Genomic DNA, 16,564 nt, shown 5'->3' with positions numbered 1-16,564 from the left:
CAGTGGTTAATATCTCTGGCTGCTCTTCCATTGATCCTGAGTTTGATTCGCAGTAACCACATGGTGGCTCACAACCAACAGTAATGGGATCTGATTCTCTCTTCTGGTGTACATAAAGACATATATCAGTGGTAAATAAATCTTTAAAAAATGAAATAGTCGCGCGCGTGGTGGCACATGCCTTTAATCCCAGCACTCGGGAGGCACAGGCAGGCTGAGTTCGAGGCCAGCCTGGTCTACAATGTGAGTTCCAGGACAGCCAGAGCTATACAGAGAAGCCCTGTCTCAAAAAAAACCACCCCCCCACCCCCTAGAAAAAGAAAAGAAATAGATAAATCTTTAAAAAAAGTAGAGAAGGCTGGCTGTCACCAGCCTCATAGACTTTCTTTCAAATTAATAAAGTATGTAATTATTTCTAACCCCCGCCCTACCCTCTCCTTCCTTTTTTTTTTTTTTTTTTTTTTTCCTGAAAATAATCTCTGTAGCTCAGGTTATCTTATCCTTCAACTCATCTATTTTTCTGCCTCACCTTCCCTAAGGCTAGGATTTTTATAGGAATGAACTAGCATGCCTGGCTTTTGGTCTTCATGGATAGTTTTACCAAAAATGGTGAAATATTTAGATAATTTTCATTGCAACTCATGATACAAATTCTGGAAAATCCAGGTATCTAAATTGTTTCTTGAAATGTCTACCAATATAAGTAGTGACACTAAAATATAAATATCTGCCATCATTTTTTTCTCTTGTTACTATCATTTATCACTAAAATATGACACTTCTGAGTTATCAGAATCAGTCTGTGCTTGCTTGCTTGCTTGCTTGCTTTCTTAGAATTATTTATTTATCTTATGTATATTAGTACACTGTACCTGTCTTCAGACACACCAGAAGAGGCATCAGATCCCATTACAGATGGTTGTGAGCCACCATGTGGTTGCAGGGAATTGAACTCAGGACCTCTGAAAGAGCAGTCAGTACTCTTAACCAGTGAGCCATCTCTCCAGCCCCCTAGTCTGCGCTTTCTTACACTTTCTGGAGTTCAGGCATCAGCAACAGAACTCTTAACCTCATTGAAGGTCATCATTTCGTTTTGAAGTTCCTTTAGTTTGAAGGTGACCTGAAATCTTTATCACAATGATAATCTCTATTTAATATCTATTTTTTGAATATTATAACTTGTTTCCTTTGTTTACAGCTATTCTATATGGTGTTGTGCAATGTTAATGTTTCATTGACTCCTTACTCATTTGTAGTTCCTATTTTCTATAGTTTGGGAATCCTTTGGAATCCTTTCTTTGTGTCAAAACTTTGTAAAATTGTATACTACATTCTAGGACCAGGATTGTCAGAAGTTCTGTTTTCCAGAGTCAGGTAAGTGACAACTGAGGTCAAATGTAAGTTTAAAAAAGAAAAAAAAAAGTGTGTGTGGGAGTGGGGGATGAAGACAGGATCACTTTCCAAATATTAGCTAAGCTGTTAGATTCTTCAGCTCAGTAGTTATAAGTGGAAAGGAGCTAGAAAGTATGATTGAACTTCCTGTTTCAGCAGCATCCTTTTCCGGGAGTGAAAAGATAACTGTTTCCTATCCCTATAAGTAGTATATATTTTTACTCAGTAACTCAAAATTGGTCTTACTTATTTTGATATTTCAGAAACATTTCTTCTCCTTTTGAAAATGTCGTGTAGATTGTCCTTTTTTTGTTTTGTTTTGTTTTTTGTTTTGTTTTGTTTTTTCGAGACAGGGTTTTTTTGTGTAGTCCTGGCTACAAAATGCCCTTTGAGAATACCTTACACACTGGTTAAGTGATCTTTACAAAGTAGTTCTTGTTTTTTCTATAGTTGAGTTCCTTGTATCATTAAATGGCACCTTTCTTCTGCCTTTTGGGGATAAATATATTTGTACTTGATTCTGGTTTGAACATTGTTGGATTCTATGTGACAAGTGAGTAAAGCTAAAAAAGGACATCAGGTGTGGATAACTCATCCTCAATCTAGACTTGACACCCACATTTTCCAGTGGTTCCTTTCCTTTGGTTTGATGCCTATCTTTTCAGCCAAATACTGATTTCCCTAATTAATCCCAAGAGATTTCCCCCTCCTAATGAGGCTGTAAAGTGAGAGCAGAAATGCTACCTTGAGAGACATCCAGGAAATAGTAGGTTTCATCTTTCCTCCTCTTGCCTGACTTTGGTGAGTTGGAGAGTGTTGACAGAGCCTTGAGCCCTCTTGGCAGAGAATGAGAGTCAGAAAGAGAACTCCAGCAGGTGTCCAGGTCCTGACTTGTCTCGTTAGGGAGAATTCATCCTTGTCTGTCTGGTTGGCAGGGCACGGTAGTCACTGAGACCCAGCATTTCAGCAGTTTGCAGAAGAAGTGATGTGAACAGACAGCTGCAAGGGAGACACAGCCTAGATCTGAGGAGATGAAGCATTTACTTCACTTGGAGGAAAGAGAAGGAAGCAAGCCGAGGGCTTAACGGGGTAAGTTACTTTCCCATCAATCTGTCTACTTAGTTCATTTTATAATTCTGTAAAGTATTTATCACTCAAGGGGGTGTTAATCACTGACTAAGCAGCTAATGTGGTTAGAATAGCAAGCAGTGTTCTAAATGTACTCACCCTCTATCCCCTTACCATCTCCCCACATTTGGGGGTTTTATTCTTTGGCTTCCGAGACATCCAGACTGGGCTCCCTATGATTATCCTGCCTCAGCTTCCTGAGTCCTGGAACAAATGTTCATCACCATGCGAGCCTTCTCCTATCCTGTCCAAGGAGCCCAGTAACTATTTCTGCTTCCCTGTGTCTTCCCACCTTCATCCAAAAGATGTTTTGTATTTGCTAATGGACTTGAGAAACTTGAGTGGGATCTCCTGGTCTGGAGACAGTGCAAATATGACTGTATCTTATGTGAAATATGGAACTTTGTTAATGAGGAAGGAGAAAGAGAAGAGTGTGCTGTTTAACATAGGTTAATGTTTTAGGGTAGACTTTGGGGATGAAGGGTAAGAATTTTTCTAGGAGCTAGCTTACACTTCTGTAGTTAGTGTTTTCTGAAAGTCATCAGGGATGGCTTAAAGTAGGCTGAACTCTGGGAAGTTCTGAGTGCTTACCAAAGCTCTTTCTGGTTTCACCCTTCCATGTCCTTTGGGTCTCCCCTTCCCCACTTTGCTTTTCTCAGTTTGTACCCCTCGAACTTGGAAGAGCTTGGGACTCTGGGAAAGCTAAAACTAGGGTCTGGGTCTATGATAGCCAAATTCAGAAATGATTACACACTTGCACACAAACACAAGTGTAAAGACCCATCTTCTCATTCGTATATTCTCACCTTCCTGTCAGAAAGTCAGCACATTTATAACTTAGGGCATCAGTGTGCTCTGAATGTAGAGGAGTTTGTGATATTCGACGTTCACCATAACCACCTTTTCTTTCAAGTCGTGTGCTGCTTTTGATTTCTGTCTAGTTATATACTACCTTCCTACACACAGAGAAGTTTATGACCCACCTTCAGCTACACAGTTCAAGGCCAGCTTGGACTACATGAAACCTTGTCTCTAAATAAACAAAGTGATGGTAGGTAGACTGGGGGTTTTGCTTAGTGGTGGACTACTTGCTTGGTATAGGCCTAGATTTGATCCCTAGCATCGTGGAGGAAGTATAACTTAAAAGGCATAATCAAGTCAGTTCATGGAAATGGGGTTCCGAAGAATGAAGACAGAGAATCTACTCTTTGGAACAGGGACTGACTGTTAAAGCTAAAGACGATGTGTTTTCACTAGGTCCAATGTCCTCACGGGTATTAGTATAGAGAATACAGAAGAGCTTTCAATTATCTCTGCCTTATGGACATTTACTCAGAGGTTGAGAAGAGAGAACGGTGGATAGAAACATAAGGATGAGGAGAAAGAAAGTGCAAGAGAATAATAGAAGGTGATTCCTCTATTAACTTCAGGCCATGGATTTATAAGAACAGCATTTAAGAGTTAGCTATGACTGCTCTTGCAGCCCATTATGGCCTGACAAAATTAGAAGTTTCTTTGATCTAGAAAAAGAAATAGAGATGAGTATGAGCTTGATAATTCTGGAAAGAGATTTGTTGATTTTGCTACCTGTGTACATTTTGTAGCTGCATGATGATTCTGGAAAGTTTCCTTTAACAAATCTCATTGAAACAGATCAAATGTCAGGCCATTTTTATAACAAAACATGATCCCTAATGTGAACCCTGTTACCTTGTTTGCAATAGAACCAGCTGCTGCCAGTGTTTTTATCCTCTATCCTTTCCTTGTCCCTGGCGACAGTATACCTGGATATTAATAACTTTAGCCTCTCTGTGTCTATAGATATTTTTATTTGTTAGGTTTTTCAGGTTGAGGAAAATTTTACATATGAAATGAAACATTTTAAACTTAGCAATAAAATGGCATTTAGTGCTCTCTGTATGTAGTTTAGTTGATATAGTGTATGTAGTGTTGATACTCTCCTGGTGTGTATGGAGCCCTGGGTTTGATTCTCATCCTTCGTAAACCCAGCATAGTAGTATATATTTGTAATTGGAACACTCATGAGATAGAAGCAGAAGAATCAAATATGAAACTCATTCTCACCTCATAGGAAGTTTGATATCAGTTTGGGATACTTGAAACCCTGTCTCGAAAGTTTTAATTATTTAAAAAATGTTAAGTATATTCACAATGTTATATAATCTTTGTATCTAGATCTGAAACATTTTCATTCCTAAAAGAAAACTCATCTGAGGCAGTCATTCCTCATTTACTTCTATCCAGTCCCTGACAACTATCAATCTACTTGTCCTTCTCCAAGTTTACTCCTCTCCTTCTTCTTTCCTCTCCTTATAAATCCCAGTGTGTTCATTGTTCATTTTTATTGGACCTTTAGTTTCTTGTTGACTTTTCTGAACAGTGTTGTTCTGAACATTCACATCAGAACATTTTTTAGATAACCATTTTCAGTTATTTGGAGGTGCATACACAAAATGAAATTGCTTTGACATGTAGTAATTCTATGTTTTTTCTTTTTTTGTTTGTTTTGTTTTGTTTTTTGGTTTTTCGAGACAGGGTTTCTCTGTGTAGCCCTGGCTGTCCTGGAACTCACTTTGTAGACCAGGCTGGCCTTGAACTCAGAAATCCTCCTGCCTCTGCCTCCCAAGTGCTGGGATTAAAGGCGTGTGCCACCACTACCCAGCTAATTCTATGTTATTTTAATTCCTTCCCTTCTTTTCTTTTAGTGAGACACTGTATTCCTGGCTAGCCTCGAAATTACTGTATAGTCTTGGCAGGTCTGGAATTTATGGCAATCTTCCTGCCTCTCAAGTATTGAGATTCTGAGTGAGATCCATAAATGTCCTTTTCTTCTTCTTCTTCTTCTTCTTCTTCTTCTTCTTCTTCTTCTTCTTCTTCTTCTTCTTCTTCTTCTACAGCCATCTTTATGGGGAGATGACATTCTATTTCATTATTTTTTTATTGGAAACCAGTGGGTATGTGTTCTTCTGCTTATTTTCCTTTTGCATATATCCTTTTAAAAATGTCTACTTAAATATCTTCTCCCTTTTCAATATATTTTCTTAATTTTTGAGAATTCCAGGCATGCATATAATATATTTTGATCAAATATACCTCTTATTCTTCCCTTCAACTTCTTCTGGACACTATACATGTATACACATACAACATAGCCCACTCCCAAATTTACTTCTTCCTGAAATAACCCTTTGAGTCCAGTTAGTGGTACCTGTATGTGTATAGGCATATACCATCCATTGGAACATGAACAACTTTCCAGGGACCACAGGCCCATCAATTGTCAGTACTCTTCATAGGGTTCAGACCTCCTGAATGCTTTCCCACTCATGCTGGAATTTTGACTAGCTTGATCTTCTGTGGAACTTGAACAGGTCAGGTAACCACAGTCCGTGGTTTTATGACTACAATACCGTGTCATGTCCAGGAGTCGGCATTTTATGGCATATCTTTGCTTCCTTCGGTTTTTATAACCTCATGCCCCAGTCAGTGTTCCCTGAATCTTGGTGGTGTACATTGTAACATAGATGATAGTTGTCCCATTTAGGCCTGAGCACTCAAAGTCACCTATTTTTTTGCCACTTTGACCTGTTAGGAATTTCTGTGTTAACTATTGTGCAATGCAAAAAGAAGCTTCTCTGACGGGTTGAGAGCAGTACAGATAGGTGGGTATAACTGCAATCATTTAGAAAACAGTTTGATAATGTGGGCATGTAGCAAACAACAAACAGTACTAGGTCCCCTAGGGTCTATGAGTACCTGACTCAGGCTTTTCACAAGAGTTACAGTCCCAGGCAGGAAGTCCTTCTTGTGGAGCTGGCCTCAAATACAATCAGAAAGTACTTGGTTACCTTCTAGTGGTTATGCTACTGTTTTACACTCAGTGTGCACATCTTGCCTGGGAAGGTCAGTATTTTATCATTCAGAGCCCAACACTGGGTAAGGCTTTTGATGTCTTCTCCCCAGCAGATAGCATAGCACCTCTGGGACTATGAAAGCTAGCAACCAGAGAGAATGTTGCTAAGCCAGTTCTTTATATCTTGTAACCAAAATAGGTATTGTTTTCAGCTGTAGGGCTTCAACACCAAGTTAGGATATACTTTGTCTAGAAGATGGGTAGTAGTGTTAAGACAGTTCTCACTATGTAGCCCTGGCCTGACAATATAGACCAGGCTGGCATGAAACTCACAGAGATCAACCTGTCTCTGCCTTCTAAGTGCTGTAATTAAAGGCATGTACCTCCATGGCAGTGTTTAATTCTTTGGGTTGTTTTTTCACACTATTGATAGTATCTATACTATTTTATTGTTTTTTTTAGATTTATGTGTATAAATGATTTGCCTACACATTTGCACCACATTTATGCCTGATGCTCAAGGAGGTCAGAAGAGAGTGTTGGATCCTCAAACTAGTGTTAGCAATGTTGTACGCTGCTGTGTGGGTGATAGGAATCGAACCTGATGGATCCTCTGGAAGAGTATTTAGTGTTCTTAATCACAGAGCTATCACTCCAGCCCTCAAGTCATTTTGTCATTAGTTCTCAGATTATTTCTGTCAGTATTCTATAGTCATCCTCTTCTTTGGATTCAAATTTCCTTTTCCCTGACTACTTGCATTCAGAATATTCCCATCTCTCAAGGTCAGTTCTGACTGCTTTCAGCTCATGCTTTCTCAGTGCTTTCTAGAAGATTTCATGATGACTTACAGTTTCTTTCTGATAATCACCATAGATGAAATATATAAATTTCTTCCTGTTTTCAGATGACCTTTTTCAAGTTACTTTTTTGTTGCCTAACTCATCTCAAGCTTCAGATATTCCCACCTTAACCTTTTACTGAGATCTACATTCTACATTCCCAAAAATATACACTTTTTCATATTTGTCTCAATATAGTATTTTGCAAATGGCTTTACCTGTTTATCAATAAGTATACATTGAGTGAGTGATGTTTTAATTTTTTTCCAATATGATCCTTTGTGTCTAGGCACAGGTAAAAGACAAGGCAAAAAAGATACTTGGGTATCACATCCAACTAAATTAATGGGTGGATATGGCCTTAATTTTACTTCAAGATTAGTATGTCTTAGAAATTTTCTTTATAACTTATCTGACTTTTCTTTTTCAGGTAAAGTGACTTTTTACATTTTTATTTTATTCTTCTCCTTGATAGGCTAAACTCATTTTTAAATTAGCATTTACTATTCCAGTTTTAGTATGTGTGCTTCTGAAGCGTGTTTGAATATATATTGTTTAATTATTTTTATTTCATGTGCATTGTTGTTTTGCCTGTATGTATGCTTGTATGAGAGTGTTAGATATTCTGGAGTTATAAAAATTTTGTTCTTAATTACATTTATTTGTGTCCACATGCATACGCATGTGTGTAGGCTCACATGTTCACAGAGATCAGAGAACAACCTTCAGAAACTGGCTTTCCTTCCTTCCACCACATAGGTTCCCAGAATCAGACTGTAGGTGTCATCTCTACTTACTGAGCCACCTTGCTGGGTGTACTGGCTGGTTTTGTGTGTCAGCTTGACACAAGCTGGAGTTATCACAGAAAAAGGAGCTTCAGTTGAGGAAATGTCTCCATGAGATCCACCTGCAAGGCATTTTCTCAATTAGTGGTCAAGGGGGAAAGGCCCCTTGTGGGTGGGACCATCTCTGGGCTGGTATCTTGGTTCTATAAGAGAGCAGGCTGAGCAAGCCAGGGGAAGCAAGCCAGTAAATAACATCCCTTCATGGCTTCTGCATCAGCTCCTACTACCTGACCTGCCTGAGTTCCAGTCCTGACTCCTTTGGTGATGAACATCAATGTGGAAGTGTAAGCTGAATAAACCCTTTCCTCCCCAACTGCTCGTGGTCATGATGTTTGTGCAGGAATAGAAACCCTGACTAAGACACTGGGTCTACTATTTTTTTTTCTTTAAAAGCAAAACAAAACAATGCCTCTATTCCAAATAAATTATGATTTAAAAAAAAAAAAAAAGCAGGTAAAAAGATGGCTCAGCAACACTTAACTGCTGTCTTCCGGAGGACTCCAGTTGTGGTTTTCAGCACACACATGGCTACTCACAACTATCTAACTTCAATTCAAAGGGATATGACACCCTATTCTGATCTCCATGGGACCAGGCATGAACATGACACATGTATATGAATATGTGCAGAATGAACACTTATAAACATAAAAATAAATCTTCTAAAGAAACCTCATGAGGTCATGAGGTGGCTCTGTGGGTAAAATTGCTTATCTGGCAAGCCCTGATGACCTAAATTTTCCTGGTATTCAATTCTATAGTACACGTCTGTAGTTTCATTGCTCTTATGCAAAGTGGGGAGGTAGAGAGAAAAAGATTGCCTAGAAAGTTGTGGACCACTTAGCTGGGTTGCACGATGAGATATAAATAACAAGAAATATCCTTCCTCTCAAACAAGGTAGAAGGCAACCAACAACTGCAGGGGTTGCTCTGTGAATTCGACATACACCGTGCAATATGCATGTGTCTGCATCCATACCCATACATGTAAAATAAAGATCAATGTGATATCAGTCCCATTTATCTTAAGCCTTGGTATTGTTTGGATGATAAGCATCAGCCAGATATCATGGTATGTAATAGATCCCAGTTGGTTAAGATTTTCCATTTCTAAACCATCATTAAAGAAAATCCTAGAAGAAGGAAGACCAAATTGTGGACACTTAGATCCTTCTTAGAAGGGGGAACAAAATACCCATGGAAGGAGTTACAGAAACAAAGTTCGGTGCAGAGACTGAAGGAACAAGCATCCAGAGACTGCCCCACCTGGGGATCCAGCCCATAAACAACCACCAAACCCAGATACTATTGCAGATGCCAACAAGAGCTTGCTGACAGGACCCTGATATAGCTACTCTTGTGAGGCTATGCCAGTGCCTGACTAATACAGAAGTGGATGCTCACAGTCATCCAGTAGATGGAGCACAGAGTCCCCAATGAAGGAGCTAGAGAAAGTACCCAAGGAACCGAAGGGGCTTGCAGCCCCCTAGGAGGAACAATAATATGAACTAACCAGTAACCCCACAGCTCCCTGGGACTAAACCACCAACCAAAGAAAACAAATGGTGGGACTCATGTCTCTAGCTGCATATATAGCAGAGGATGGCCTAGTCGGTTATCAATGGGAGGAGAATCCCTTGGTCTGTGGAGGGTCTATGTTCCAGGGGAATGCCTGGGCCAGGAAGCGGGACTGGGTGGGTTGGGGAGCAGGGGGAGAGGGGAGAGGATAGGGGATTTTCAGAGGGGAAACTAGGAAGGTATAACATTTGAAATGTAAATAAAGAGAATATCTAATTTTAAAAAAAGACATCAAAACAAAAAAGAAACATAATATTGGCTAGAAACCAATAAAAAATAAAGTAAAAAAATAAAGTGCTGTTAAAAAAAGAAAGAAAGAAAGAAAGAAAGAAAGAAAGAAAGAAAGAAAGAAAGAAAGAGAAAGAGAAAGAAAGAAAATCCTATCTAGAGTCACATCATCTTTTATGTTAGGACTGAACCCCTGCCATTTTGATTCATATGTTCCCAGTGGAAAACTGGTATTTAACTTACCCTAGATGTGCTTCATTCATTTTGCATCCCTGTTTGCAATTTCTTGACTCTGTTCCTCTCAGTTGCCTTTGAGTGGTTTCATATAATCTTTGATATACTTGAAGACTTTTTTTGAGGAAGTTGGTTCATGACTATCAACAGCAGTGATTATTATGGTCTAAATATCTTTGTGGGGGCCTTGAGCAGAGGCATTTCCACCAGTGTTATCCTTTGTCTTGCTGACCTCCAGGCATATGTCACAGGACAGCTCATCATAGCAGTGAGGTCCTAGTGGATGGTTGTGAAGGTGACTAGAGCCATGCCACGAGTTTAGAAGAGCGGAGAGGGGATCCAGTGGAACAGGCTGCTGGCCAAAAGTTCAATTTCATGTTTTCTATTCACAACTAGGTTAGATTAGCCAATTTTGCTCCTGCTGGTAACTTTGGATAGCCAAAACTTGTGTTGCTTATTCTTCCTTTTTAAGTTAATTTAACAGCCTGTGTGCTAAGACAGATTTGGTAGCACACAGCTAGGCTACATAAGAGTATGTCTAAAAAAGACAAAAAAAGAGTATGTCTTAACAAACTACCAGAACTTCTCTGTCCTCCGTCTTGGAATGTAGTTCACTTGATAGAGTGCTTGCCTAACATTCATGGATATGGTCCTAATACTTGAGGATCAGGAATTGAAAGTCATCCTCAGCAACACAATGATTAGGGACTGTCCTGGTCTACAGGAACTGTCCCCTCCTGCCTCCCAAAAAAATCAAAGTCTCGAGGCTATTTTGATCAACCCAGTTCTTAACCACTGCCCTTTTAAGGGTTTCTTAATTTCCAACTTTGTACATTTATTTACCAGTATGTAGAACTTCACATATCACACAATACATAAATTATAAGTAATTAATCTCTTGTGTTTGCTTCAGACAGAGTCTTGCTATACAAACAAGGTTGGTCTGGAACTCTATATGTATTCCATAGCCTCCTGAATACTAGTATAGAAATGAGCTACCGGGCTGGTGAGATGGCTCAGTGGATAAGAGCACCGACTGCTCTTCCAAAGGTCCTGAGTTCAAATCCCAGCAACCACATGGTGGCTTACAACCATCCGTAATAAGATCTGATGCCCTCTTCTGGTGTGTCCGAGGACAACTACAGTGTACTTACATATAATAATAAATAAATCTATGGGCCGGAGTGAGCAGAGGTCCTGAGCTCAATTCCCAGCAACCACATGAAGGCTCATAACCATCTGTACAGCTACAATGTACTCATATACATAAAATAAATAAATAAATCTTTTTTTAAAAAATGAGCTACCATGTGCCCAGTGGTCTCCTCTAATTTTTATAAGTGTTAATATCAGTAAGTAATCTATAATGAATAAATCTTCTGATAGTTGGGCCTTAGAGACTTGAATGTGAAGTAAAATGCCAGGCATCTGAAGATTTGCATTCATTTTGTCAAATTCCATTCCTATTTAGCACTGGTCCCCAAGTTCATTGGTCATGGCTCCTCGTTCACGGCGGCGAAAGCACAAGAAACCCCCACCAGCGATTCCCATGATTGAAATCCCACCCACAGAAGTGTCTCCAGTGTCTCCAGTCCTCTCAAAACCTGGCCCTAGCATTGATGCACTTGGCTTCATTTCCTTGGACAATAATGTACCAGGTCTGTCCCAGTTGATCCTCCAAAAGCTGAACATGAAAAACTATGAAGAATACAAGTGAGTGACCAGTTCTGTGGAAAAGGCAGAGTGTCTTTGGTACTAGTCATATCAGAAGGTTGGATTTAGTAAAATTTAGGAATTTCTCATTCTGACCTTTGTCAGTCATGTTACTATAGAAGAAACAGTTTGCTTAAGAAATATGGCTGTAGGATACATTTAAGATTACAAAAAAAAATCCATACAAGGCAGAGGAAGCACAGGAGAGGTTTGGAAGATGCTCATCCCTGTTGCACCTTCTTCTATTCTCTCTACAGGTTGGTGATAAATGGGGGAACCCCAGTATCAAGCTTTGGATTTCAATGTCAACAAGAAATGTTCCAGAAGATGGAGGACACGTTCAGATTCTGTGCTTATTGTAAAGTGCTCCCTCATGGCCTTTCCAATTGCAAGGTTCTCCGGCACTGTAAGAGGTGACTTGTAGGGACCAGTGGGGGAACACTTAGGAATAACCCTATACTAAGTCCCCATTCCAAGAGGACTTACCCTAAGGGTTTTTGTTTGTTTGTTTTTGTTGTGTTTTGAGAGTTAATAGTTCCCGCACTGTGTGATCCCAGTTTTAGTCTTGGGTTTTTTTTTTTTTTGGTATTGTGGGAGATAAAATAGCAGTCTTCCTGCTCCTTTCTTGAAAACATAGATGACATTTGTTCTGAGAAGGCTGAAGATGAGGCATGCCTGGTAAGGAAAACATCAGCAAATATCTAGGGGTTTTTTGGTTCATTCTTCTTTTCTTTCTTTATGAAAGAGATTTTTTGTTTGTTTGTTTTTTCGAGATCGGGTTTTTCTGTGTAGTCCTGGCTGTCCTGGAACTCACTCTGTAGACCAGGCTGGCCTTGAACTCAGAAATCCATCTGCCTCTGCCTCCCAAGTGCTGGGATTAAAAGCGTGTGCCACTACGCCCGACTGAGATTTTTAAAAATCAAAAACCTAAGTTGTTTTAGATTGGTGGGAATGGGAGCAGCACTCTGTCTAAGAATGACTGTATTCCTAATCTGTTTACTTCGTCTGTCGCATAGCTTCTACATTTGGGTTGTTACTGCCGTTCTCCCTACCTTCCTCACCTCTTGCTAGCCTTTCTTTATAGGTGCAGGCATCCAGACACTTCCCTGGACACAAAGACATCTTTGTGACACAGGAACATGTTTCTTTGGTTCATTCTCTCAGGTGCAGAAATGTCTATTACTGTGATACAGAGTGCCAGAGGTCAGATTGGCCAGCACATAGGAAGGTTTGTCGAGAGCTCCGTCTTGTGGCTGTAGATCGTGTCATGGAATGGCTTCTGGTCACAGGTAGAGTAGAGGTCAGAGGTAGAGCATTAGGATATAGCATTTGATGATTTTAGATGTAACTAAATAAAAGCATGTTATTTTTAGGGGAAAATGAGAAACTGTGAGAAGGAATGCAGATACTTGTAGTTAAAGGTTGGCAGAATAAATATTGAGAAATTACTGAGGAGAGAATTTTTAACCCAAGAAAGGATTTGATATTTCTTTATTTTTTAAAATTATGGGTTTTCACACATGAGAGCAGTGCCTCCCAAGGCTAGAAGAGGACATGGGGTCTTCTAGAACTTGAATTACAGGAGATGTGAATTGCCCAATAAGGCTGCTGAGAACTAAACTCAGGTCCTTTCCAGGAGGAGTGTGCCCTCTTCTCTCCAGCCTTGTTTATTAACTCTTTCTGCCCCACAGGTGATTTTGTCCTACCCTCAGGACCTTGGCCATGGCTTCCTGAAGATATAAAGAATTGGGATACCTGGTTTTCTATGAGGGGTTTACAGCTAGAATCTACATTGAATGCTCTTCTGGGTAGTCACTCTATGACCATGCTTTGGGCGAGTCTAGGAAGGCCACGGCCAGACCCAGATGTCTTGCATGGCTCTTTGAAGCGGTTGATGACAGATGTTCTGTCACGGCCCTTGACCCTGGGCTTAGGGCTTCGGACTCTGGCAATAGATGTTGGGAAGGCTGGAGGAAGCACATTGCATGTGGTTGGTGCTTCCCACGTGGAGACATTTCTTATTCGTTCTGGAGATTATGATGAGCTTGGCTACATGTTTCCTGAACACCTTGGCTTTCGTGTGATCATGGTGGGTGTGGATGTGGCTACTGACCTTTTACAGAGTTCTTCATCTTTATCCTTGGAGCCTGGAACAATTCAGCTTAGTGGCCACAGGGCCCTGTATCATGACTTCTGGGAGGAGCAAATAGAGACTGGGATTCTGGCCCATCCAGATTTGGTGGCTGCATTCCATCCAGGTAAGAACTGTTCATTCAGAGGAATGCTGAGGAGCTGATAATTTTCCATCCTGCACTTAATGTCCTAGTTAGGATTTCTATCACTGTGATGAAACATCAAAATCGAAAGACAATTGGGGAGGAAAGGATTTATTCAGTTCACACTTCCACATTGTAGTCCATCACTGAAGGAAGTCAGGGTAGGAACTCAAACAGGGCAGGAACCTGGAGGTGGGACCTGATGCAGAGACCATGGTTGGGTTGTGCTTACTGGATTGCTTCTCATGGTTTGCTCAGTCTGTTTTATTATAGCATCCAGTCCAGGAATAGCACCGCCTACAATGGATTGGACCCTCCCCCATCAATAACTTTCTTAGTTGGGGTTTTATTGCTGTGAAGGGATACCATGACCAAGGCAGTTCTTATAAAGGCAAACATTTAATTGGGGCTGGCTTACAGTGTCATGTATCATGGTGGGATACATGACAGTGCCCAGGAAGACATGGTGCTGGAGAAGGAGCTGAGAGTTCTACATCTTGGTTATTAGCAGGCAGCAAAAGGGGACTGTGTTGTGTGTCATAAGACATGTCTCGCCATAGCTTGAGCATATAAGACCTCAAAACTTGCCCCTGCAGTGACCCACCTCCTCCAACAAGGCCACACTTTCTAATAATGCCACTCCCTATAGGCCAAGCACCCAAACACATGATTCTGTTGGGGCCAAACCTATTCAAACCACCACAGTCATTAGTTAAGAAATGCCCAAAGCTGGATCTTAGGGCGGCGTTTTCTCCCTAAGACCTGTTGGTCGTCATTAAAAACAGACTAGTGATGAGGTTGGTTGGTCACTTCCCATGCATGTTACCTTGGGTCAGAATTTTTTACTGAAGTTCCTGATGATAACTGGGGATGAACAAAGTGCGGGTTGAGCAGATAACATCAAAGAAATGTCCTGCTCTTAGGCTGTGCTCAGCCTTTCTTCCCTCTCTTCCCATTTCCATTCTTGTTCTTCAGGTTTCCATGCCTCCCCAGGCTTGATGGAAGCCTGGTTACCTACCCTGCTGCTACTTCGTGACTATGAGATTCCAACATTGATTACTGTTTACAGGTTTTTACTTATTTCTGTTTCTGATCCTTTTTGGACTTACTTTTTCCTATATACAGATGCACTCATTTTGATTCCCCATACCTGTTTGTCTTAGGAAGATATTCTTCCTTCCTGCACGTAGTTGTTTTTAAAAAAAAGTGTGTGTGGGGGTGCTGGTGAGATGGCTCAGTGGGTAAGAGTACCCGACTGCTCTTCCAAAGGTCCGGAGTTCAAATTCCAGCAACCACATGGTGGCTCACAACCATCTTTAACGAGATCTGACTCCCTCTTCTGGAGTGTTTGAAGACAGCGACAGTGTACTTACATATAATAAATAAATAAATCTTAAAAAAAAAAAATCTGGGAATAGTCTTTTGCTAATCAGGGATTTGGTGAGACATTTGGGAGGAAAATAATAGTCCTTGCTAGTACAGCTTTAGATAATTGTGGGGATTGATCATGAATTGCCTTGCACTTGGCAACTTCTGTTCTCACACTAAGTCGAGGGATTTTCCTTTTCTCTTCCATAGCCAACAGGAATTGGAAGCCTCTTTGCAGATTCTGGTGAACTTGGATACACACATCATTGCTTGTGGAGCTAATCCTTTCGCATCCCTCAAACCAGAACAAGTCTATTCTAATCCCAACAAGCAACCAGTATACAGCAGTGCCTACTACATCATGTTTCTTGGAAGTTCCCCCTGCCAATTAGATATGAAGCAACTAGAAGAAAAAAACAAAACATGATTTTTCAGTAATTGAACCAAGTCTTTACTGAATGCCTGGAAAATGAAAGCTTAATCAACTTACCCTGTTGATGTCATATTTTTGCCAGCTTTGAACCCTGTTGTATGCTAAACCTTATTCACAGTTCAAATAAAGATTTTAAACCAATGGGAGTTAACATTACCAGACTCATTTCTGATCCCCACCCTCCCCAGAACTGGGCATTGAACCAGAGCCTTGTACATGCGAGGCAAGTGCTTTACTATTGAGCTACATTCCCAGCTCTCTTTTGTAATTTGTTATTTTTTTATCGTTTATTTGAGACAGGGTGTTATTAAGTTGCCCCAGCTTTACACAGGAGTTACAGGTGTGAAACCTGTGTAAAAAAGGAAAAAAGACCAAAGAAATGACATTTATTTCTAAGTTACAGACACTTGGATTTCACAAACCAAGACATTGGAAGGTTTGTTATCTGGTAAAGACCCATTTCCTAGTTTATAGAAGGCGGAACCTTTTTTTTTTGTTGTTGTTGTTTTTTTGTTTTTTTGTTTTGTTTTTCGAGTCAGGGTTTCTCTGTGTAGCCCAGGCTGTCCTGGCACTCACTTTGTAGACCAGGCTGGCCTCGAACTCAGAAATCCGCCTGCCTCTGCCTCCTGAGTGCTGGGATTAAAGGCGTGCGCCA

The 16,564-nt window shown here is 40.4% G+C and overlaps 1 protein-coding gene across 1 annotated transcript; it reads left to right on the top strand.

Annotated features, from left to right (window-relative positions):
- The first annotated feature begins 1,243 nt into the window (after nucleotides 1-1,243).
- Nucleotides 1,244-15,934, top strand: Mss51 (MSS51 mitochondrial translational activator). The gene is given in 8 exon segments (XM_021181409.2): nucleotides 1,244-2,481; nucleotides 11,591-11,832; nucleotides 12,090-12,245; nucleotides 12,997-13,121; nucleotides 13,524-14,090; nucleotides 15,084-15,177; nucleotides 15,687-15,894; nucleotides 15,896-15,934. Coding segments are annotated over 7 exon segments (1,407 nt in total). The 5' UTR covers nucleotides 1,244-2,481; nucleotides 11,591-11,614.
- Nucleotides 15,935-16,564: the final 630 nt, after the last annotated feature.

The sequence above is a fragment of the Mus caroli genome, chromosome 14 (genome assembly GCF_900094665.2).
Source record: "Mus caroli chromosome 14, CAROLI_EIJ_v1.1, whole genome shotgun sequence".
NCBI classification, from domain to species: Eukaryota; Metazoa; Chordata; class Mammalia; order Rodentia; family Muridae; genus Mus; species Mus caroli.
The sequence above is the reverse complement of the archived record's forward strand: the minus strand, read 5'-3'. Positions and strand labels throughout refer to the sequence as shown.